At 45.8% G+C, this 24,777-nt stretch overlaps 1 protein-coding gene across 3 annotated transcripts in view; it reads left to right on the top strand.

The window, feature by feature from the left end:
• The window catches only part of CAPS2 (calcyphosine 2), an 825,864-nt gene that overhangs the window by 431,791 nt on the left and 369,296 nt on the right, over positions 1–24,777 (top strand). For all 3 annotated transcript variants that reach the window (XM_085653843.1, XM_085653845.1, XM_085653844.1), the window contains 3 exons: positions 2,831–2,905; positions 18,861–18,956; positions 19,055–19,148. In XM_085653843.1, coding sequence (XP_085509969.1) covers positions 2,831–2,905; positions 18,861–18,956; positions 19,055–19,148 — 265 coding nt within the window. The remainder of the gene's footprint in view (positions 1–2,830; positions 2,906–18,860; positions 18,957–19,054; positions 19,149–24,777) is intronic.

The raw sequence follows: 24,777 nt of genomic DNA on the forward strand, positions 1-24,777 counted from the left end.
CCAGTTCCGCAGCCGACCATAACAACTGGCGTTTCCCTTATGGGTTGGGGTGCACACTTATAGAATTTGACTGTCCAAAGCTAGTGGGAAACCAGACAATAGAGTTTCCACATCAATTACCTGGAATAGCTGTTCACCTTGCGTTGAAAGCTTTCCTTTCCCATTTGATTGGCAAAGTGTCCTCATCAAGACGGACAACATGACAGACATTTATTATCTCCATAGGCAAAGGGGAGCCAGATCCCCTCAGCTTTCTCGCTTAGCCCAGAGTATTTAGAGATGGGCCCTCTGATACAAGAGCCATCTGTTAGCGGACGACTTGCCGGGAATGGACAGCCACTTTGCTGATAACCTCAGCAGGATGCAGCAACAAGTCCACAAGTGGGAACTCCACCTGCAAGTTCTCCTCCGGTACTTCCAGTGTAGGGAGCTCCCAGAGATAGACCATTTCACCACGGCCACGGCCAAATGCACAAGCATCGCCTCCAGGTTCCCACACCCACAGTTTAGGGAAAATGCACTATTGATGATCTGGTCAATGATATTTGTTACACTTTTTCTTCTCTCCCACTACTTTAGTTTGTCATTTGGAGGCTTTGGCAGATATCTCTCACCCCCATCCTGGTGGCACCCATCTGGGCACGCCAACCTTGGTTCACCACCCTCCTCAAACTCTCAGTGGTTCTGCCCAAGATTCCCCAACAGGCTGGACCTTCTCAAGTAGAACAATGGAGAAATCAGGCATATGGACCCCAGTCTCTCAATTTTGCGATTTGGCTCCTGAAGCTCTAGAATTTGGGTACCTTAATCTTCCACCCGAATGCATATATACTCTTAAAGACACTCGCAGCCAACTACTCACACCTGTCACGCTGCCTAGTGGAAGAGATATGTCTACTATTGTTGTTCCAAACAAATTCACACCTCAGCAGTCAAAATGCAAGATATTGTCTGCTACCTGCTTCACCTACAAACTTGTGGTTTAGCTTTCACATCCATACGACTACACCTGACTGCTGTAGCAGCCTACTTTCAGAACGGGCAACACATTTCCCTCTACAAAATTCCTGTTATTAAAGCCTCTATGGAGGGTCTTACAAGAGTCATACCTCCTTGGGTCCCGCCATCGAACGTTAACATTGTATTAACAAGACTAATTCGCCCTCCTTTCAAACTCCTTTATTCCTGCCCCCCTCTAGTTTCTCTCTTGGAAAGTAGCATTTCTGGTTTCCATCACTTCATTCAGGTGTGACAGTGAGCTTCGGGCACTAACCATGGAAGAACCTTTCTTCCACATACAGAGAGATAGGGTTGTCCTCTGGACCAACCCCAAATTTCTCACAAAGGTGGTCTCACAGTTCCACCTCAATCAATCCATTGAACTTCCTGTTTTTCCCATCAACCTAACTCAGTTGTGGAACGGGCTCTCAATAACTTACATATTAAACAAGCCCTCATGTACTATATTGACAGAACTAAGCCCTCTAGAAAACCACAGCAACTTTTTGTTGCTTTCTCTAAAGCCCACGAAGGGAAGGTCCTATCTAAATCGGGCATTGCAAGATGGATTGTTAAATATGTCCAGACATGCTATGCTAAAGCTGAAAGGACCCTGCCCATTCATTCCAGAGCCTACTCTACTCGGGGGTGGCGGGAAGGAGCCTCTATAGCCTTCCTATAGCTGACATCTGTAAAGCAGCTATATGGTCCCCACCACATACTTTTACAAATCATTGTTGTGTAGCTGTACTAGCCCGACAACAAGCCAGTGTTGGCAAGGCAATTCTCCTTACACTTTTTTAAACCACTGTAACTTCCACAGGCTAGCCATCGCTTTTTTTTGGGAAGACTGCTTTACTGCCTATGCACATCATGTGTATTTACAGCCACACATGCCTCGAATGGAAAATGTTACTTACCCAGCAAGCATCTGTTTGTGGCATGTAGTGCTGTAGATTCACATGCACCCACCCTCCTCCTTGTAGCTGTTACAATCACCTTTCTATTACATTTTCCTCTTTCTTTTCACGTTCATCTCTCTATAAAATGCTTTGTTCCAGTTTCCATCCTCACCTGCCATAAGGAAAAACAATCCAACAATGGAGGTGATGACCATGGGCATTACCAGCAAGAGGGGGAGTTGCAGCATCTCATTCCTCGAAAGATTTTCTTAATAGAAAAACAACTTGCACACATCCAGACCCATCACTAGCTGACACGATTATACGCACCATGTAAATCTACAGCACAACATACCATGAACAGATACTTACTAGGTAAGTAACATTTTTCTTATTGTGATTGGTCTTGGCCATGCTTTTTCTCTGCACCCATTTTGATATCTGTGATGGCGACCCAATGCTGCAGGTCAAAGTGATCTAAGTGGCTGGTCATTTTTGAAATTTTTTAATGCAACCGCCATTGATGAGTTTGAGGGACCTACAAGCAGGTATTGGCTACATAGCATGAAACAAGCATTGGTGGCGGTTTTACAGTGGCAAGGGAATTATCCTGTGACTTATGGGGAGAATGCCGAAGGGTGTTTAACCTGCAGAGTTATCTCAAAAGTGCTCAGATTTTGCAGATGTGTTATGTCAGTTTTATATAAAAGCACAAAAAGGTCAATTCCTTTTTGTTTGATTTAGGTAGCATATTTTACACCTGCTACAGTGCATTTAATCATACATATGAACATAAGAGCTCTGGGTATTTGAGGACAAACATTGGTTTAATGGTTATCTGACAGAGAGCACAGAATGTTTGAGCAGTAGTATCTTAATGTTATTTCATAAATGTGCGTAGCTAATATATGAAGCTTCTTCTTTTGCAGGATAAAGACTAGTGCGGCCATAACGGAAAATATGCTTTCAAACAAACTGCGCTTTGATGGTAGAATTATTTCCAGGTAAAATGATTTCTTTTTTAAATATCTGTTTTTTCAACATAAAATTATGTTTTTCTGTTAAAAAAAAAAATGCTAAAAAGGAAAATGTTTGATACACAATGCTATTTTTCCTGCTATTATTTATACATCCTTTATTTTGTGTTAAAGGTAACTGGGTACAAGCAGCAGCCTAGGATAATGTATTGAAGGCAGTGCTGAGTAAAGAATTTATTTTGTATACCTTCTTAACTCAAATGCAAAGGGTTCTGTCTGCGGTGGAGAAGTCCGCGAGGAGCATGGAAACTTTGCAGATGATATTCACTGTAGTGGGAAGAGCAGGCCAGGCGGCTTGGGCTGTCGCCACTGTAGCGCGAAGTGCATTGCGGCAGGGCATTGCTGGAACTCCATGTTGGCAGTTACTGCGGGCTGTCTTAGCTGTTGCGCGAATTGGCGTTGCCGTCATCATTGGCAGTTGCTGTAGCGCAAAGAGTCGGATTCACTGGAGCTTTGCGTTCGTAGTTGTCGCGAGTGCCAGAGTTTCGGGGCGACCAACCCCGCTCACGGTTGTGAAGGACCAAAACTTAAGAATTTTTCCTTTTCTTGTAGGAGAGTGCACTCTGATGCCATCCAAGGGTCCAGGACCTGGGAAGACACCTCTTGGGGATCAGGGTTTCACTGTAGCATAGACCAGCAGGGTTCTAGTAGGTCCAGGCAGATCCAGTGCAGCAAGTCAGTTGGGCAGTCGCAGAAAGGTTTCTGAGGTATGTTGTGTCCCTGTAGCTCAGACAGATCAGCCAGCTGATCCCTGCAGTCACTCAGGTCTTCTAGAATGAAGAGAACAGGTCCAGTCTTTCTTTCCAGAGAGCAGGACAGACCTCGAACAGTAGGGAAGCCCTCGAGCAGCAGAACAGCCCTATGGGGGTCAAGGCAGTCCTCAAGCAGCAGGGCAATCCTTTGGTAGCTGCAGGGCATTTCTCTGGTAGCAGCAGGACAGTCCTCTGGGGAACAAGGCAGAATTGCATTCCTCTGGTAGCAGCAGGGAAGTCCTCTGTGGAAGAAGGCAGGCCTCAAGCAGCAGGGCAGTCCTGTGATAAACAAGGCACTCCTTCTTCTGAAATGTCTAGAGGTCCTGGAGTGTACTAAAGAGTGGCTCTAGAGGTCCAATAATTATTACTGATGCCAACCTTTGAAGTGTGGGGGATTACCTATACAACACCCCACATCTGGTTCTGGAAAGTTCTTCCTTTGTCCTTTTCAAGGCTCTAAGACATCAGGCGTGACAAAAGACTAGTGCCAGGTTCCTTTGTGTGCACAACAATAAAAACCCTCTGAAATGTAAGTGGGGCTGCTTCCAGGACGGCCCCAGCCATCCTGGGAGGGTGGCCCATCCTGTCCACACCTAATCCTCTTTTGTATCACTGTCTAGAAGAAATTCACAAACCCCACTAGAAGTGCCATTCACAGTCATGTGACCCAGGATACAGGCAGAAGGCACTACAGGCTAGGACAAAAAAAGGTTAACTTTATAAAAGTCAGAATTATGACTTAAAGTCGGACTTTACCATTATTTAAGATGATGTTGAAGTAAAATTAATTTGAGTGTAAATACCATACCTCTAGGTGCTGTCAATTAAAATGTATCACTTAATAAATAATATATAGGCCCTACCGTAATGAAAACAGCTTTAGGGGTTTTTCACTGCCAAGATATGTAAAAACATAAGTACACGTCCTTTTTATAAAATACGATGCAGTCTGCCCTATGAGCCTTTAGGGGTGACTAATATGCATTAAAAAGGAAAGTTTAAGCCCAGGTTTATTTTGCCATGTTGAAGTGCTAGTTTAACGCAACACTACAGGCTGCAGTGAAATTCTCGAGATATGTTTTAAAAGGCTATTTCAGTGTGTGGCTCAATGAATTCTCCACGACAACTAGTAGCATTAAATTTACAGACCCTGGGTACCTGTAGCACTTTTCACTAAGGACATAGAATGTAAATTAAATGTGCCAATTGGGTGTAAGCCAATTTTACCATGTTTGAAGGAGAGAACACAAGAGTACTAAAGCCAACAAAAATAAAATCAGCAACACAGGGGGAGTGAAGGCAAAATGTTTGGGGGAATACAACACCAAGGAGGTCTAACAGGCACTGTAAATGTAAATGTAAATGTGTTTGTACTTGTATAGCGCACTGCCACCCCCAACGGGGGCATCCTGGCGCTTTTACTCATACCGCTGTGGAACCCTTCCTGGCTTTCCATGTGAGGTGTCCACTCCTGGGCACCCCCATGGTGAGGCCAGGCATCCCAGCGCTGTTGGGGCCGTTGTGGAGATTAAGCAAGCTATTGCCCAGAGTTACAGCGTGGGACCCATGATTAGAATAGGCACTGAGGCGAGAATATCCGGTCCGCGGAATTTATAGCCCGAGACCCTGCCGTGACGGGAATCGAACCCTGGTCCCGGACCAGTGCTCTGCATCGAGGTCTGCCACTCTAACCATTGAGCCACACTTCTCCACTGTGTGGTCAATTTGCACACATTTGGCAGATACTTGGAAGGGTTTGTTTTGGTTGGTATTTCAAGTTTTGTACCAAACCATTGGGGTCAAGGGGTTATGTTAAAAAGGGGGCAATAACATTTTAAATTGATTATAACTAAGACTTTGTCATGAACCTGCAGTAAATATATCACTAAGTTAGCAAGTTACAGTGAGTGCATGTATTTCAGGTTTGGTGCAGATGTGGGGCTGGGGCGTATGGTGAGGGTTGGTGAAAACATTTTTGAATTTGGCAGAGACTTATCATGTTGGGGAGAGGGATTTAATTTGGGTTTGAAAGAAGTGTTCATCTAATACATTTGGCACTGTTTGATGAACCCACACAAATGTTGAATAACATTTAGCTGGTTTAGCTTCATATTTATAATAAAGAAGCTTATAAAGCAAATAGCTACTCCGACAGGGTTATCCCAGTGCTGGTAGGTCAATCTCAGACAGAAATCATTGCTAGCCTGAGGAAAACAGACACCTGTTTAAAGGGCCAGTTTTTTAGATTTTTCTGCAACAGGAGTTCTGTCTTGGATTGCCTCAGCTGAAAAGGAAGAGTTCCATAAGTTGAGTGCAAGAAAGAGCTCCCACCCATGCGAACATTCTTCACCCTTGGAACCTGAGTTAACAAGGCCTCAGAAGACCTAAGTTGTCTCAAAGTGGAATAAAGTTTAATGAGAAGATGCAGATAGGCCGCACCAGTCTTCCTGAAAATTATGTAAGAATAGCAGAGAACTTTAAAAGCAAGATGCTTCTTTACTGGGATAATGTGAAGTTTGAGAAGTGCTGAGCCCATGGACGCCCTCTAGTAAGATGTAATAGCAGCTTAGCTGCCGAATTCTGAATCCGTTGAAGTCTCATAAGCCACGACTGTGAGATACCGAGATATAAGGTGGTACAGTAATCCAGCCGAGAGACAACAAAGGCTTGGATCAGTGTCTTTTGAGCAGATACTGGTAGGAGACCAATTAAGTTTTTCAGAGATTTGAGGATCCGAAAGCACTTGCCTGCCAAGGATGTAATTTGGCCATCAAAAGTAAGATTTTCATCAAACCAAATACCTAGGTTTTTAACCCTAGGGTTTGGTGATGGAAAAGATCCAAGTGGTGCTGACCACCAATCTCTATATATATTTGTAATTTTTTTGTCATTAAAAAAGATATTAATTACAGGCACAATAAGTTGGTTCTTATGGTCACACTATCACAGCTCAGAAAAATACATAAGAAATGCATAAGAATTATTAAAATCATAAACATAAATAAATTATAAAATGTGCATATTTATATTGTTGATATTCATTGATAATAACCTTGACCATCAGATCTAATTATCACAATTTGTATAAAAAATCCACATTTCAATATTTAAAACTTTATTCAAAACTGTTGGTGAAAGATGAATTTTTCATCACCTTCTTCAGGACAAACGAATAACGTGTGGAGCGTCCTAAGACGAAAGGTAAGAAATGAAATTAGAGAGTTTTGAGTATCTGTACATTTTAACTCTACATTTTTTAATTGTAACAACCATTGGCCATTGGGCTACTTGATACTTACAATTATCTGATTAGAGACCTCCGGTGTCTATGAATAATATATATATAAGGAGCACTGTGATAAAGTACATTTATGTAAGAAACCCAATTAGTGAGAGGGTTTTGACAGTATTATTTTACGGTACGGGTCCCAAGCTCCATTAGGGATCTTGAAGTTATCTGGACGGCTAGTTATTATTACAAATTTATACATACTAAATGGTAATCAGAAATGCTGTTCACACAAACCAGTGTCTCCTTTTTTTCTAAAGAGTTTTTTAAATATTATTTTATCCTCATTTTTGAATCACATTTTGGACCCAAGGCAAATCAATTAAATTGAAACATGTGGATCATGGACATTAATGAATAATCTGTAGGTACCAGTCACCTACAGTATAAGAGGTTATAATTCATTTATGTTTATGATTTTAATAATTGTTATGCATTTCGTATGCATTTTTCTAGCTGTGATATTGTGACCATAAGAATTAACATATTGTGACTGTAATAATATCTTTTTTACTGACAAAAGTAATTGAAAATATATATACATCAACATATAATTTTGTGCAAAGTTTTCTTGATTTGCATTGCTGCATGTTTATGTTAACTTGTTTTCTAACAGATAACAGGATTGATTATTATTTGTTCCGGTTTTTTCTGCCCCTTGTATTATAAAAAAAGTTTTATATATATATAGGCAGGGGGCATTTCTAACGGCTTCTGGGAAAGAAGAATGGCTGCTTCTTTGTCAGAGAAATATTCAGGGGGGGTGTTGCAGCTATACTCCGAAGAGGGAATAGCAGGCGAAACTCAATCTATCAAGGACAAAGTCTTGACAATAGAAAAAATCTCTCTAGAAGAGTTTTGAGCCAGTTCAATTTCGTAGCATACAATTCCCATTGCACATGCCTAATGCAACTACGATAAGATCTTAAGGCTGAATGGTATATAGCCTTACTAGCCTGATCAAAGTCCCAGAGCTAAATATGCTGACAATTCATTTTAAGTAAGAACAGTGTCCACAAGGAACTTATTCACACGAATTAATTAGCAATTTTGGAGTCAAAATTATTATACTCCCAACTGATTTAATCACCAAGCCAAGACAACCAACTTAGTTAGTCTGGAGTCCTTATTTACTTCGAAAGAAAAAAACAATTTATTGTACAAATCACTGTTATATCATAAACATTTTAGTTTTCAGGCACAAGGAGAATTAGAGGTGGTGAAAAAAGTGAAAATAAAGCCCAGTGAGAATAATCATAGCCTATAAAGTGAAATAAGTGTATGCATATGGCCATGTCTGAACTGGGGTGGCAGAGTGGGCTAAAGAACAGTGATGGATTAAACCCACATCAGTTGACTGGGGGTGAGTGCTTGCAATGTTCAACACTCCGTCCATCATTTCCTTTGGTTTTTGCTACATTAGCAGTAGTGACACAATTGTCGAGTTTAGGAGGATTTGTGACCAAGCCATTAATAAAACTAGATGAAGTAGCCTTGGCCCATTTCCTTTACCTAAACCCCTGCCCAGAGATAGGGTTAGTGAGAGCTTTGTGCAAGGGGACCTGATAGGGAATGGCTAAGTGGTCAGACCATAAACGAGGCAGAGAAGGGTCAACCACCAGCTCGCTTAAGTTTGAAACAATGTCCGGTTTTTAGTAGATTCGTTGGGGGGGGGCAGGAGCAAAGATAAATGGAAGGTCAATTTCATTCACTAATAACTTTAGCCACCATTTTTTAATGTACATATATGGGCAGAGGCTGCATCAGTGGGGCCCCTCTCCCTAGCCCATTTAGGCCCTTGGGGACCCCGTCCACCGGGGCTAGGTATATTTGAGTGGAGAGGGGTGCTTCCCAGGTGCCCAATGGTGTCCCCAGGTATCTTTTACACAGGGGTCGATTTTGTTAAAATCATGAGGGGGGTTGCTCTCCCCTCCCCCTGGTCCTGTGAAGGCCCTGTGGACCCCATCCCTGCTCGGCACTCCTCCCTGACCCTCCTTAGACCCTGGGGACCCCATTCCCCAGAGCATAACTTTGATTAACAAGGAGGGGGGGCCATGCGCCCCCCCTCCCCGGCCTTTATAGGCCCCATGGACCCCATTCCCCGTGGCCAGGACACTGTGTGTCCCAGGTAGCCCACCACTGGGACACAGTATTTGGTAGTGGCTCCCTCTGTGTGGTGAGCAATACCGGCTCCTGCACCCTGCGTGGAGCCAGCTGGCGCCACAGCCCCCAACATGGGATTTTGTGGTTGCCCTGGGCGTACACCGGGGCACCCACCTATTATTATTGGAGGCCCAGGGGGATGGGGTCCTAGGGCAATAATAGACTCAAGGAGAGGGGCACCACAGGGGATGAGGCCCCCAAGGCCTATGAAGGCTCAAGGAGGGGGGCTGTACTGCACACCTCCCCTTTTTACAAAAACGCACGGCCCCGGGGTATGGGGTCCCTGGAGCCTAATAAGGCTCGGGGAGAGTAAGCCTATTAAGAACATATAACACATAGATAAGGATAGTTTAACATTATCACAGAGGGACATCAGCAATATAAGAACCATTACTTAGTAAAGCAGATATGTAAAGGAGAGCAGTGCATTTGGTGGGAGTGTTACGTGTTTATGGCAGGGGAATGAAAGATCTGGAAACCTAATTGTTGGACTTGGTCCTTTTTGCAGGGTCATCCCTAACATGTTTGCTTTTCTCCTAGCCTTTTCTCTGACATGGTGTTGGTGGTTTTAGGACTCTGGGCACTTTAGCACTGCTATCCAGTGTAAAGTGCCTGTGCTCTCTGTGTTACATATAGTAAGATTGGTCTACACCTGTTTGGCATATTTAATTTACCTGTTAGTCCCTTGTAAAGTAGTATCACATATACCCAGGGCTGGTAAATTAAATGCTACTGGTGGGCTTGCAGCGCTGATTGCGCCACCCACCAAAGAAGCCTTTCAAACGTATCTCAGGCCTCTGCCATTGCAGGGCCTGTGCACGCAGTGTTACTGCCGCTGTGACGTGGCACCTAAAGTGTGTGTCATGTCTGTGACCCCCCTTTTACTGCATGTCAGTCACCCCTAAGGTAGCCCCTAGCTAGCCCTATGGGCAGGGTGCATTGTAGGTAAAAGATAGGACATGTACCTTAAGTGTGTGACATGTCCTGGTAGTGACAAACAGCCATTTTGGTTTCTCACTACTGTGGGGCTGCCCTCCCATAGGAATGCATTGGGGATTCCCTGATAAGTGTTTCAGTGGTAATTCCTGATATGAGAGGAGCAGCGTGGTCAAGTTTGGTATGTTTGGAATAGTGATAATAAATGCTACTCAATGGTGTGCGCAGATTTATTATAACTATTTTAGAAATGCCACTTTTAGAAGTTGGCGTTTGTGTGCTATGTGTCTGCCTGCCTGATGTGAATTGCATGTCTGGCTTTTGAGTGACAGGGGCTGGTGAGGTGTGTGTGGCTCAAAGAGGGGCAGGGTGAGTCAGCACTAGGCTGAATGGGACATCTGCATTTGGAGTAGTGGGAGGAGTAAACCCCTGTCCCTGAATAGGTCTGTGCCTAGGCTGTACAATGCTGGCTCCGCCCCCCAGTGGTGTGTCTGATGGCGAGCCCCCACCTGACAAAGGGGAAGAGGAGCCTGGTAAACAGAGTGCTCCAATTCCCCCTGAACCAGTTTTGGCTGATTTCCCCCAAGCCCTGTGCCAGGGCAGACGAAGCCAAGATGACATATAGATATAGGGGCTGTGACCCCATGAAATGTTGTGCTTGTTCCTCTGCTGAGGGGGCCTGCTGCTGCGGGGCTCCAGGAGGAACCGCCACAAGGGTCTGGCTCCCTGCTGGAGGGCCCCTGTGTGCTGGCCTGCCTGGGCCCAGCTTTGCCTCCTTCCCCTCTGAAGGACTTTTGGGACTTTAAGCGCTTTGAGAGCGCCCTGCTTTCCTCCTGCTGAGAGGAGCATGGGCTTCGCAGAGCTGCAGCCCCTTTTAGAGGGAATCCCGTCGTGGGGATTCCCCCGCATTTTGCAAAACCGAGCTGGAGCCTACCCCGCTTAATGCCTTTTATTTTAAAGGCGGGTGCCCACCCCGCATTGTGGTGCCTTCAGAGCGGGTGCCCACCCCGCTTTATGCTTTTATTGGGAGGCGGGAGCCCACCCTGCGTATCTGCAGTCTAAAGGAGCGGGTGCCCACCCCGCATGGTTGTGTATTACCGGCGGGAGCCCACCTCGCACTTTGAAGATCCCTAAGAGAAGCAGGAGCCGCCGCGATCGCCAGCGCGACCCGGAAGCCGGGCAGGCTGCCTGACTGTGGGCGGGGCTCCCGTGTGCCGGTGGGAGCCCCGCATATTGGCCAAGAAGTGTCGGAGTCTCACCGAGGCCAAGCGGGAGCCCACCCCGCAATTGCCGAAGGGAAGCCGAGATTGGCCCGGGAAGAAGCCAGGCAGCTCGTGCCTGAAAGAAGGTGGGGCCCCCGGGTGCCCGTGGAGGCCCCGCATCGTGCAGAGGACTGGGGTCCAGTCCAAGGTGAAGAGGCGGAGGGGACTCACCAAGGGAGACTGCGCTCCGTGTCCCACTACCGCCGTGTCCTGTCTTCAACCTGAGACCGGGCAAAGCCTGAGAGAGGTCCCAAAAGCGTGACCTGGTGGGGCACATTGTCAGTGCCCGGGGATCGGTGGGTGCAGACCGAAGGAATCCGGAAGAGCCCCTGTGAGTGAGGCTAAGTCAAGAGCTTGGTGGGGGGGGGGTGTCGAGACACATTGTCGGTGCCTTTCCCCGTGGTCGCGCCAAAGGCACAGAGGGACCCGTGCCCCGGTTCTTCCTCACAACGTTTGGAACGTTTGGGGGCCAGTTCTTTGAGGTCAAGAGGGGGTGAGTGTATCCCATGCCCCAGCGCATGTGCACATTGTGTGTGTCCTGCTGAGGCAGCCAGGATGCCCTTTGAGAGGTCCCCCTTAGAGCCCTGACTGTCTGGACATAGGGCATTGTGCCCCGGTGAAAGGCTTGTTGGCCTGGGGTCAGATTTTGGTACCTGTGTGTGCCAGGAGGGCACAAGGCCCTGAGAGGAGGTTTGCACCTGGTCAGTGTACTGTGGTGCCCTCCTGATTTATGTACATTGTACCTATGCCTAATGTGATTTATTGCAAAATGTGTTTATGCTGGTGAGACATAATACGTAATGTGTTTATGCTAATGAGGTTTGGGCCTAATGTGGTTATGCCTAATGTCATTCTATGATATTTCTGATGGATACATCTGCCTGTGGATTCCTCACCTTATGAATATCCCCTGCGCCAGCATTCCACGGAAATTTTTCCTAGCTCTCCGCGCCGACGAGGTCGTCTCAGCGGCATCCCTACGCACGCGGCTCCGCATGACGTCACCGAAGCCATAAGAAGACCACGTTGACGTGATGACGTCAGTTCACTTTTTTCCGCGCTATCGGCGCTAATGTTTTTTTTCTTGGACTCTCCTACTTCGTCTTGATACTTTGTATTTTGGATTGTATAGTTTTCTTCTTTGGTCATGTCTGCTCAAAGGAAGTCAGGCTTTAAGCCATGCAGAGAATGCGGTAAACATATGTCAATTACTGACCCGCATGAGGATGGCCTCTGGTGTTTGTCTTCAGACCATGACGTCGAGGGATGCTCTTCGTGCAGGAAGATGAATCCAAAGGCGTTAAAGGAATAAGAAGCCAAACTTTACGTGGCCAAGGCAAGAAAAGAAAAAAGGGGTCAAAAAAGGTCAAAGTTCAGGTCTTCAACGTCACGCGACTCCAAGAGGAAGCATAAGAAGAAGATGAGACATTCTTCCCGACGTTGGTCATCGAAGCCGGTGGAGTCGAGGTCCCCTTCTCCTGCTCCTCGGCGTTGAGAGAAGGACTTTGTTTCCCCTTCACCTTCAGAGTCTCCTCAGGTGACTCCGGCTCGATCTCCTTCCTATAAGGGGACCCCAGAGCAGGCTACGACACCGGGATTCTCACTGACGAATCCGGCTGATGATGAGGATCCTTCGGCTCCAGCTGTTCCTCCTGTGACTCCAGCAGCGCCGACTCCAGAGGTACCTCGTTCGGATCCGGAACTGGGTTCGTATCCTCAGTTTCCGACGCCAGGTTCTGATCCGTCGCATTTCCTTAATGCCATGTATGGTGTGTTCACCAGAGCATCGTACCCCTCTGATGCACCTTCGGGTCCCATGGGTCCCTTGGCATATACTCTGGGTGTGCCTCATCAGTATCCACAGGCCCCCTTTATGCCAGCGACGTCGTCCTGGTCTTTTCCAGCCCCGAGGATGTCGACGCCGTATGGTCAGTCCCCGGCTCCATCCTGTGAAGCCTCTCGGATTCGAACTGATCCACCTTCGACGCCGCTCCCAGAGCCGTCGACGCCACGTGTGACGCCGCTGATGCCGCATCCAAAGATGCGTTCAAGGAGCGAGGCGCAGAGGTTAGTGGAAGAGGAGCAGTACCAGGCTGAAGAGAGGGAGGAAGGTGAGGTGTATGATACAGAGGATGTGTTTGAGAACTTGTGTGAGGCAAGTGGCCTTGACACCTCCCCTGAGTGGGACTTTGTTTCTCAAAAGGCTTCCCCTTCTAAGGATGTTGCTCCATACCATACAGTTATTAGGAAGGCTGCGGAACGTTTGGACTTACAGCTTCCTTTGGCGGAGTATAAGTCTAATCTTCTCACTGAAGTTCTTCACTCTCCATCTTCGGTTGTTGAGCCGCTTATACCATTTAATGATGCTCTGACTGAGCCAATTCTTGAGGTGTGGCACAATCCTCTTTCAGCTCCTGCATTTTCGAGAACAGTCTCAAGAAGGTATAGACCTGCTCCTGGGGATCCGGTTTTTCTTTCCTCTCACCCTTCCCCTGAAAGTCTGGTGGTGCAGGCTTCTTGCTAGAAAGCAGTCATCAGGGGTGTTTTCGCAGGCTCCTGCAGCTAGAGATTCTAAGAAGTTGGAGCAATCTGCGAAGAAAGTCTTTTCTTCGGCCAATATGGCTTTAAAATCTACCAACGCCACTTGTCTTTTGGGCAGGTACATTCATGCTTTAATGGACTCTGCGAAACAAATTCTCCCTAAGTTGTCTGAGGAGGACAAGGGTAATTTAAATGAGGTGTTGGTGGATGCTCAAGCGGCTGCTCGCCAAGTTATCCAGTCTGTTCTGGATACAGCGGACTCTGTTGCTAGAATTATGGGCTCATCTATTGCGACATGGAGGCATGCATGGTTGCAATCTTCTGGATTCTCTCCTGATGTGCAGGCTGCTCTTATTGATTTACCATTTGATGGTTCCAAGCTTTTTGGTGAAAAGGCAGACTCTGCCCTGCAGAGATTTAAGGACAGTAAGGAAACGGCGAGGTCTTTGTGTCTGCAGACTCATTCAAGAGTGCATGGATATAAAAGATACCGTGGCTTTGGGAGATCTTCCTTTCGTGGATCCAGACAGCCTCAGCAGCAGCAGAACCCCTTGTCTAAGAGCTACAGGGGTAAAGGCAGAGGTCGCCTTCGTGGAGCCGGACGTCATCCCTCTTCCTCCTCCTCCTCTACCTCCCCATTCCCCCTGGTAATGCAGGAAAGCAGCCCTACAGCCCTAGATCCGCTATCCTGGATCATGTGGGTCCTGTGGGAGGTTGACTTACCCATTTTCTACAGGAGTGGAAGTTAATCACTTCAGACCTTTGGGTTTTAGATCTTTTAGAAAATGGGTACGCCCTTCCCTTCAGGGAATTCCCTCCTCCTTACCCTCCTTGCCAGGGGTTTTGCACGGAGGACCATTTGCTTCTCCTTCAGCAGGAGGTTCTTACCCTGTTACAAAAGGGTGTGATAGAGGCGGTTCCCAAGCAGGAAAGGGGTCAGGGGTGCTACTCCCAGTATTTCCTGATCCCAAGAAGGATGGCAGGTTACGTCCCATCCTGGACCTCAGAATCTTGCATCTGTTTCTCAAACAGGAGAGATTCAAGATGCTCACCCTAGCGCAGGTACTTCAGGCGCTGCAACAGGAGAACTGGATGGTGTCCATCGACTTGCAGGATGCTTATTTTCACATCCCCATTCTCAAGTCGAACAGGAAGTATCTGTTTTACGGTTGGGTCGCAACACTACCAGTTTGCGGTCCTTCCATTTGGTCTTACTACCGCACCTCGAGTCTTCACCAAGGTGATGGCAGTGGTGGCTGCCCATCTCAGGAGAGCGGGGATTCCTGTTTTCCCCTACATGTACGACTGGCTTCTGAAAGCGGAGTCGCCAGAGATGGTGCTTCATCATCTGCAAGTTACAACCCAGCTGTTGTACAAATTGGGTTTTTCGATAAATGCACCCAAGTCTCACCTGGTGCCCTCTCAGCGCAACCTGTTCATAGTGGCAGTATTGGATACCACTGTGTCAAGCATTCCCTCCTCCGCAAAGGATTCTCGACATTCAGGAAATGATTCCCTTGTTTTTCACTGTAGCGGGTGTTCCAGTTCTGAAGGTCCTTCGCCTGCTAGGTCTGTTCGCTTCCTGCATTCTGTTGGTCAGGCATGCACGCTGGCACATGAGGGCACTCCAGTGGTGCCTCCGCAGGCAGTGGTGTCAACACAACGGAGATCTCAGGGAGTCAGTCAGGATCTCCAGAGAAGCTGCAGCAGATCTGTCTTGGTGGAGCGTGGAGGGCAATCTGACTCAAGGAAAGCCCTTTCATCTTCCTCCGTCTGTGACCACAGTGATAACGGATGCCTCTACCCTAGGGTGGGGTGCTCATCTGGGGGATCTGGAGATCAAGGGTCTTTGGTCTCCAGAGGAAAGATTGTCTCATATCAATCTTCTGGAATTGCGGGCTATACGTTTGGCGCTGAAGGCCTTTCTCCCTTCCATTCGCGGTCAGTCGGTTCAAGTCCTGATGGACAACACTGCCGCGATGTGGTATGTCAAAAAGCAGGGAGGAGTAGGGTCATACCGTCTCTGCAGAGAGATCTTGCGGCTCTTGTCCTGGGCTCAGGACCATCGGATTTGCTTGATGGGAAATCATCTGGCCGGGGTGTTGAACGTTGGTGTGGACAGTCTCAGTTGGCAGTTCTCCGCCGACCACGAGTGGAGGCTTCATCCAGAGGTAGTCCGACACATCTTTCGGACGTGGGGTTCTTCTCGGGTGGACCTGTTTGCCACTTTCGAGAACGCACACTGCCCGTCATTCTGCAGTCTCCAGTTTCCGGCGCAGGGAGCGTTGTGGGACGTGTTTCGGTTGAGTTGGAGCTCACAATTCCTTTACGCGTTTCCTCCCATACCCTTGATTCCTCTGGTTCTGAGGAAGATTCACCAAGACCGGGCCCAAGTTATATTGATCGCCACGGATTGGCCAAGAAGGGTGTGGTACACAGATCTTCACCTCTCGTCGCACCCTCCGCTCTGTCTCACTCTCAGGGCAGACCTCCTCTCTCAGATGGAGGGGCAGGTTCTACACCCCCACCTCCAGAGCCTGCACCTTCATGCGTGGAGATTGAACGGGGCAACCTGAATTCTTTTTCTCTCCCGCCTGACGTGGTGGAGGATATTTTATTGGCCAGGCGACACTCCTACAGGTGGTCGAAATTTGTTAGATGGTATGGAGAGAAATATGTTGATCCTCTGAAAGCGCATCTTTCTGATGTTCTTTGTTTTTCTCTTCAGTTGGCTCAGCAGGGTTGTGCTGTAGCCACTGTTAAAGGATATTTGTTGGCTTTGTCTGCATTTCTTTGTTTGCCCTATCACCCTTTTCTTTTTAAGTCTCCAAATGTCTTAAGGTTCATTAAGGGGCTTACTAACATGTAATTATAATGCCCCAGTGGGATTGAAATCTAGTGTTGACTTTTTTAATGGGTTCTACTTTTGAACCTATGCATGGTTGTCCATTGAGACTTCTGACTTTTAAAACGGTCTTTCTAGTTGCTATCACTTCGGCTAGGAGGGCGAGCTCCAGGCTTTGAGTTCAAAGCCTCCTTTTCTGACCATACATGCCGAAAGGATGGTACTCAGGACCAGGGCTGCTTTTCTGCCTAAGGTGGTAACTCCCTTCCATCTAGGACAGTCCATTACCCTCCCTACTTTCTATCCTCCCCCTCACCGTTCCAAGGAGGAGGAGAGACTTCATCGTTTGGATCCAAAGAGGGCGATTAGCTTCAATTTGGATAGAACAAAAGACTTCCGGCAGGATGATCAGCTCGTTGTTGGATATGCTGGTCGTATGAAGGGCAAGGCAGTGCACAGGCGCACTTTATCCAGGGCTAAGTCGTGTACTTCTGCTTTGTCCAGGGCTGTTCCTGTATTGGACATCTGTAAGGCCGCAACTTGGGCCTCCCTCCACACTTTCCCTAAGCATTACTGCTTAGATTCCGAAGTGAGGAGGGACGGCCATTTTGCGCGTTCTGTTTTGCAGGACTTTTTGGTATAAAAGGGTGGACACCCTCCTCCGGGAGTGGGACTGCTGTGGGATTCTATTCATAAGGTGAGGAATCCACAGGCAGATGCATCCATCAGAAGAACAAGTTACTTACCTTCGGTAACGCTTTTTCTGGTGGATACAGTATCCGCCTGTGGATTCCTCACTGAATCACCCACCTCCCCGTTGTCCACCCTTTTATACCTTAAAAGATGAGATATTGGTTATTTGATGTTTTTGTGTTCTCAAGATTTTATTACCTCTATTTGTCCATGGTTAATTTAATTGAAATGTGAACTTATAGGAAATGTTTGCTTTCCTTTTTCACTTTACACTGTGTCTATTTGTGTGAATACTGTGTACTTTGTATGCATTGTCTCTATGGTCGGTCCGCCCGTTTTGCCTCGGTGGCACGGAAAAACTGGGTGGAACTGATGTCATCACGCCGACGTGGTCTTCTTATGGCTCCGGTGACGTCATTCGGAGCCGCGTGGGGAGCCATGACGCTGAGACTACCTCGGCGCGGAGAGCTAGGAAACATTTCCGTGGAATGCTGGCGCAGGGGATATTCATAAGGTGAGGAATCCACAGGCAGATACTGTATCCACCAGAAAAAGCGTTACCGAAGGTAAGTAACTTGTTCTTTAGGATGGTGTCTAATGTGAATGTGATAATGCTTAGATCATTATTGTACCAGTAATTACTGGCTGTGTCTTATATTTACTACCTGCAATCTGATGGTTCTGACAGTGGCCCGAATGGCCATGTCCTGTATATAATACCCTGTAGATATTGCCTAGTGCCAGTTGGCACAGTGTAAATGTGTGATTATGTTTCTACTGTGTTTATGATAATACAAAGGCTATTTTTATATAACCTTGTGTGGAGTTCCTTTTTGTGGTGTGCCTAGTGTGTTGTTGCTGTGTGTGTGTTGCACAATCGCTTTACACATTGCCTCTGGGATAAGCCTGACTGCTTGTGCCAAGCTACCAAGGGGGTGAGCAGGGGTTATCTTCAGCGTGTGACTCCCTTGCCCTGACTAGAGTGGTGGTTTCTTCCTGGCTTCGGCGCATGCCCTAGCCAACCAGAAATCCCATTTCTAACACTAATCTAATCAATATTTTAAGAAGACCTATAGAGACTCATTCCAAATGAACATTTTAGAACAAAACATGAGTTCTGCTCAAATACAACACAAAATATTAGGTAACAGATAAGTAACTTTTGTTTCCTTCAGTGATTAATTATCATTCAGTCAGAGGACAGTTTTGATTTCAAGTGCATTTTCTGGCTGCATTTAGATGCGTTATACTTGAGGGCAGCACAGGCACTTGTCTTACGCCTGTTTGTAATGCATTAACCTTTTATTCTTTTGTCATTTGCCTTGAACAGATGTTATGCAAGTATTGAAATCAGTAAATCGTACCTCTTATAAGGTCTTATATCAAACATTAAGCTTGTAAATAAGAAAACATAGTAATAATACCATTTAACTTTTTGCAGGAATGGACGTGATGCATGTAAAGAGCTCATTGGATTCTTTTTTTCATATGACGGGTCACTAACTGTTTATGAATATAGACAATTTGGAAAAAATAGGCAAGTAGAAGAATTTGCAAACAACAATGCATTTAACAAATCGATCTGTTTTATATATTATTGAGCTTAACTTTTGAACTTCTTAACTTTTCCCAAAGAACGAGCGCACTACCTATTATCCAGAAGGGCATTTATTGTCATCGGTGTGGAAGGCGGAAAGGAAAGCAGTATGAACTGAGAGATATCTATGTTGTAAGTGTTTTATTCTAAAGCAAACGTCTTTGGCTCGAGAGCAAACATCAGTAGATTTTTTAGGAATGTGTGTATGTTTTATGTTGTTTGCTGTTTTTCCATTGTGCACTGTTTGTTTATACATGGTTTCTTATCAATGCAATAATTGGCATCACTGAAGACAGACTGCTGTGTGCTGGTCTGGGAGTTTCTGTGTTGGTGCATCTTTGGTGTGGTTTGCTCTTTAAACTTACCCAAACCTTCGTGTTTTCACGTTTGCCATGCAGATTGCGGTTTGCACATTGAGGATTCTGCAAACGGTGTGGGCATAAATGGGTTGATCTGCAGTTTCAACCTTTCTCAAAACTGTGTGTGCAATGGTTATACATGACCTCCTCTTACCTTAAAGAGTGTTTCATTGATCCTTGCCCCAGTCTGTCTCTCCCAAACCCAAAGTCTTTCTATGTGTTTGAGGTAACCTTTTTTCGACTTTGAATCACCCATTTCTGATAGAGCTTACTTGTCATGTCATATGTGTCCTAGTCCAAAAGTGCATGGTTTCCTATTATTTGTGTGTGTTTACCTGCTACAAATGATTTGCGCCGGAGGTCTTCGTTTGCAGGTCATGTGTATTCACAAGGAGATCTCTCAGTCCCACACTCAATCAAATGTATTTCCTTAGAATACTCTCTAGGCACTACACTGGACCAGGAAAAGTTTTCAAGCAATGCTCCTGCATGCTCCTAGGTGGCTCCAACCGGCTCTGTCTCTGTACTGCCCCAGAAGTGACAGAGTGAAGCCAGATATAGGATTAGGTTAGATTAGATTTTATTGTTTAGTTAATAAAAACCTTAACAATTGTGACGTAATAAAAACATGGTACAGCAAGTTTCATAATTAAAAAAGAGCTTGGTCAACATATAAAATATTAATTCCTTGTGTCAAGATAGTCAGAGCAGTATGCAATAATTGTTATCTAGAGAGTATAAAAGCGCAGTCTATAATCTTGAGATGGCCATAACATTTTTGGCTGAAGTTAACTAGATGTGCAAAATTAGGCTGTTGATAAATGAGCAATATAAACACTGGACTAGTTAACTAAAACCCTGGGTGCATTCGCTAACTAGAATTGTCACACACAGATTTCAATCTTACATGGCAGCAAAAAAATGCATAATCTAAGAGTTGGTTCAATGTGCAAGGAGCAGCGAGGTAAACATAAACTCAATTCTTAGTTTTAGACATTTTTAAAGTGAGTGCCGTTGCTGGCACATAAAGTGCATAGTGCATTGTAAGATGATGATGGATAACTTTATTTGCATGGTTAAATAAAACCATTGCAATGAGATATTACATTTTACAATTGTGTATTTACCTAAAAAATGAGTATAAAGAGTGATCGGGTACAAAGAGACATAATTCAGTGGTGTAAAAGTCAAAACTTGTCACTCTAAAGAAAGAGAAGGAAGCAGTATAGATGATTGATCTCTAGACATCCGAAATGGTGTTTTACTGGTATCCATTGTACTACAAGCTTTTGGTGCCGGGTCCAGATCGTTCTGATGTTCCATGTGAATGGATCAAAGCCCAAGTGTGAGAAACATAAAACTGAGGGGATCCAGATGATGGAGTGGGGAGGTATCCAGTTTTGTAGGGTCTGTATGATGGGTTCCAGGCAAAAGATGTGTGGCTCACTGAATGGATTGAAATGGATAGGGCTTGCTGCCTAATTTCTTGTTGTTGCCATAGCAGCAACACTGTGGGGCTCTTTTGGTTACAATGAGGAAAACTATTGCTTGTTCTTCGAATTTTTTCCGTTACCGCCTCCATGAATCGTATAAAACGACACAACAGCTGAACATCTCCACCTCCAACATATGCCTTCACTGTTTGCCTACAGGATCTTATCCCCTTGAGTTTAAAAATGGGCTTCAGTAGCATTCAGCGTTCAAATTGCAGTTTCCCGTAGACGCACAGTAGGTGTAAGACATTTTCTTCCGCTTTCCCACATAGGCGGCAGGTAGTCAGTGTCAATGATAGTTTCCAGGGAGGGAGGTGCAACAGAGTTGGTAGAATGCCCATTTGAAAATGAAGACATTTTTCTTTCGTTCTCCTAGTGAATCCAGTGCCTAAATAGGATTGTGGGGAGGGCTTGGTGTAGCTCTGCAGGACGAACCATCCGTAGGCCCTTTCTTTGAGCTCTGCTTTGTCTTCCACCATAGACAGCCTTTTCTCTGTCTTATTTACAAGTTGTTTGCAGCTATTGTGCATCCCTGAGACCCCCCAAAGGTCCGCAAGGCCTAAACGATTTATCAAAGGTGTCGGATAGGACATGGCTGCACATTCCTTCTTTAGGTGTATTTCATTTCATAAGTAAGCATTCAGCGTTCCACGGTCAGCCCTTTCAGCTCTTGACATAGGCACCCTTGCAAGCGATTTTTTTGGATCTGCAGACCAAATTCCAACCTAATTTGGGCGGGCGAGGCATATTTAGGTAGATTAAATCTCATTCTTACTGATTTTGAGACTGTGCTGTCCAAGATTTCTGCATCTCTTCCCTTCAGGCACTCACTCCCCTAAGTAATAATTGGGATAAGCTTTGCTATTGGAACCTGGAGCAGTGGCGTGAGGCTTGGACCGGCAGTTATATGTTTGATGGTTTTTAAAGCTACTGTGATTGAGTTGACTTCTTTTTGTGTTTTCAACATGCCTTTGTTATCTATTATCCCCCCCAGGTACTTGTATTCCTCGACTACTTCGATTGTTTTGCCGGCCAAATGCCAACGGTGACTGGATATGATCTTTTTTGAGTTTAGTTGCATTACCTTGGATTTATCTAGGTTGACGTTCAGACCATTGTTAGCAGAATAGCTGTTGGTTGCGTCTAGCAGATGTTGAATTCTGATGGGGGTTTGGCTAATCAGAACATGATCACCTGTGTACAGTAAATTGGAGAGTAAAAGCTCTCCCATCCTTGGGGCATGTGATTTGCAATTGTCCAATTCTGTTGATAAATCAGCCATATACAGATTGAACAGCGTCGGGCCAACACACACCCCTGTTTGGTTAATATTTTCCTGGACAGGGAGTTGCCATCTCCTTGCTTCACTTGAACCCACGTATCAGTGTGTAAGAGTATCAGCTGGTTTAAGAGAGCAGATGGTATATTCCTTTTATCGAGTTTGGCCCAAAGTTTATTCCTGTCTATGTTGTTAAAAGCTGATGACTGGTTGATATAGCACATAAAAAGTGGGAGTTTTACTGCTTTGAAAGCATCTATTAATAGAGACAAGGCAAGTATGTTTGTTGTAGTTCCCATGCTCTTGCAGAAGTCCGTAATAGATTCGGAGAAATCCCGTTAGGGCCTGGTGCGCCCTCCTGCTTGCCTTTAGCAATCCTGTTCATGATCTCGTTGGTTAAAAATGAGACAGAATCATTTACTGATGGATTGGCTTGATTGGGCAATGTTACTCCAGGAGTATAGCTGGGACTAGGTTTCCCAATCCTAAAACCTTCCTGTTCTGAGTTGAAATGTTGCAGAAGTTGAGGTGCCCAGGCTTCTTCCGTTAGGTGTGAGTTGACTCCTTGTATGTTTGGATTATCAAAGCTATTTATTGTGTGCCAGAATCTTGCGCTGTTGTTAGTCTTTGAGTCATACAGTAGCTTGGCTCACAGCTTACCATTCGATTCCTTTTCAGCTTGCCAGATTACCGTTTTCTTGTTAGCTTTTAATTGCACTGGCTCCTTCTGAATGGTGGGATCTGGTCCCGTTCTTCGAAGCCTACGTAATGCTTTGTTTTTATTGCTTTCTTGAGTTCCCTTAAGTTAAGGTCACTGGAGATGGAGAGGCGATTATGTTGGTTGTGTGGTGATTGTTGGGAAATCCATTTTTGAAGAGTTTCCCTTGATGTTGAGTGGGGCCCGTCCCTTGCTGTGTGCATTTCTCCTAATGTTTTGTTAAAACATTCCCAGCGTGTAATCACATTTGTGTTTGCCTCCTCCTGGTTGTCCCAAAGTGCTTTTGCTGAAACCTGCAGTTTTTCTTGTTGATTGGTTTTACATTTTATCCTCCTAAAGTTCACTGTGTATATGGAGTCTGGATGCTCCACAGGCTGGGCTAGTATCACGCTAAATATGTTCATAGTAATTTCCTGTGGTAGATGGTCACTTTGGTCTTGTGTCCCTATCAGAAAGCCTGCAATCTTGCTGATAAGTGGTAGGGTCACACAGGTGTAATCTATTAGCATACTGGCAGCAGCATTGTGAAATGTGGCCGCCGGGGGTTGGTCTCCCAGAAAACGTCCATTGAATGCCACAAAGCTCCGGTGTTCCATATCCCTTATGAAGTTCCTATTTAGTCTTTATTGACTCGTCCATTTGCTCTCTTCCTGGCAGAGGTTCTTCCAGACTATAAATTGTTCCTCCAGTAGTTCATCCCTTCTTCAAGGCCCTAATAGATGCATGTTAAAGTCATCTGTCAGCAGAAAGTTAGACGTTGGTTCTTCTGAGAGCAATCTTGTTATTTCAGATCCCACGAGTTTGACTCCTTTAACTTTGTTGTTTTTGGTTGCCATCTCCTATGTCCACTCTGAGAGCTTTTATTGCATTTGTAGAAGTTGTGATAGTATCTACATCCTTGGTCGCCGTTATGCTCTTAATTGACAAATAGATTGTTAGTCCGCCCTTCAGGTGCCCGAATTTGGCACCTTTTACTGCTGGCAAATGAGGTGTTTTGAAGCCAAGTAAATGAATAGATTTGTCTAGCCATGTCTCTTGTGATAGAATGAGGTCGAAGCTTTGGAAGTAAACCAAAAGCTCTCTGTCCATTGTTTTGTTTCCTAATCCGTTTATATTCCAGGAGCAGTCGTAGCTGGTGTTCGCCTACTGGACGTTGTTTTTTTCTGAGTCAAGTGCTCTTGCCATGTTGGTTTATTGTCCTGGATAGCTAGGTCCAGTCTTCCGGTCTGGTTGCTAGGCTCCAATCTTTTGAATCTATCAGCATTGTGTCCATACTGTATGCCCCTTTAAGCACGGATTGAGTCTGCTTACCCAGTGATGAAATACATGGGGTTGCTTGCTCGTGTCTGATTGGTAGCAAGGGATCCGGCTTTTGATAGAGCTGTATTTTAACCCCTTCGCCACGGCAGGAATTCCGCCGCGGCGCTGGGGGGGTTTGGGGGCAGTTGCGGTGGCGCTGTGCTCGTGACGGAACCACTCCATCACGAGTCACGGGTGAGCTGTGCTCATGACGGAGTGGTTCCGTCACGTCTCCGCCCACTGCGCTAATCACCCGCACAGGCGGGGAATTAGCGCCGCGTGGGCGGAGCGGCCGCCAACTGCCGCAGCATGACGGAACCACTCCGTCATGAACACAGCCCACCCGTGGCTCATGACGGAGTGGTTCCGTCATGAGCACGGAAAGGGTTAATTCCCCAGGCCTTTAATTGGAACTCTTCGTCCGTAATTCTCCTCGCTGTTTCGTCTGAGGACAAAGTTGCCTTTGTTACTTCATGACTTGAGAGTTCTTTGAAGATTTTAAACAATTTTTCCAGGTCGTGTGGGCTTATGTCTGCCAAGCTACTGATTGATTGAAGTAATCATAGAATATTCCCTCCATTGAGGATGTCCCCACGGCCTCTGGACTTGTTTT

This window comes from Triturus cristatus, chromosome 4_1 (genome assembly GCF_964204655.1).
Source record: "Triturus cristatus chromosome 4_1, aTriCri1.1, whole genome shotgun sequence".
Lineage (NCBI taxonomy): Eukaryota > Metazoa > Chordata > Amphibia > Caudata > Salamandridae > Triturus > Triturus cristatus.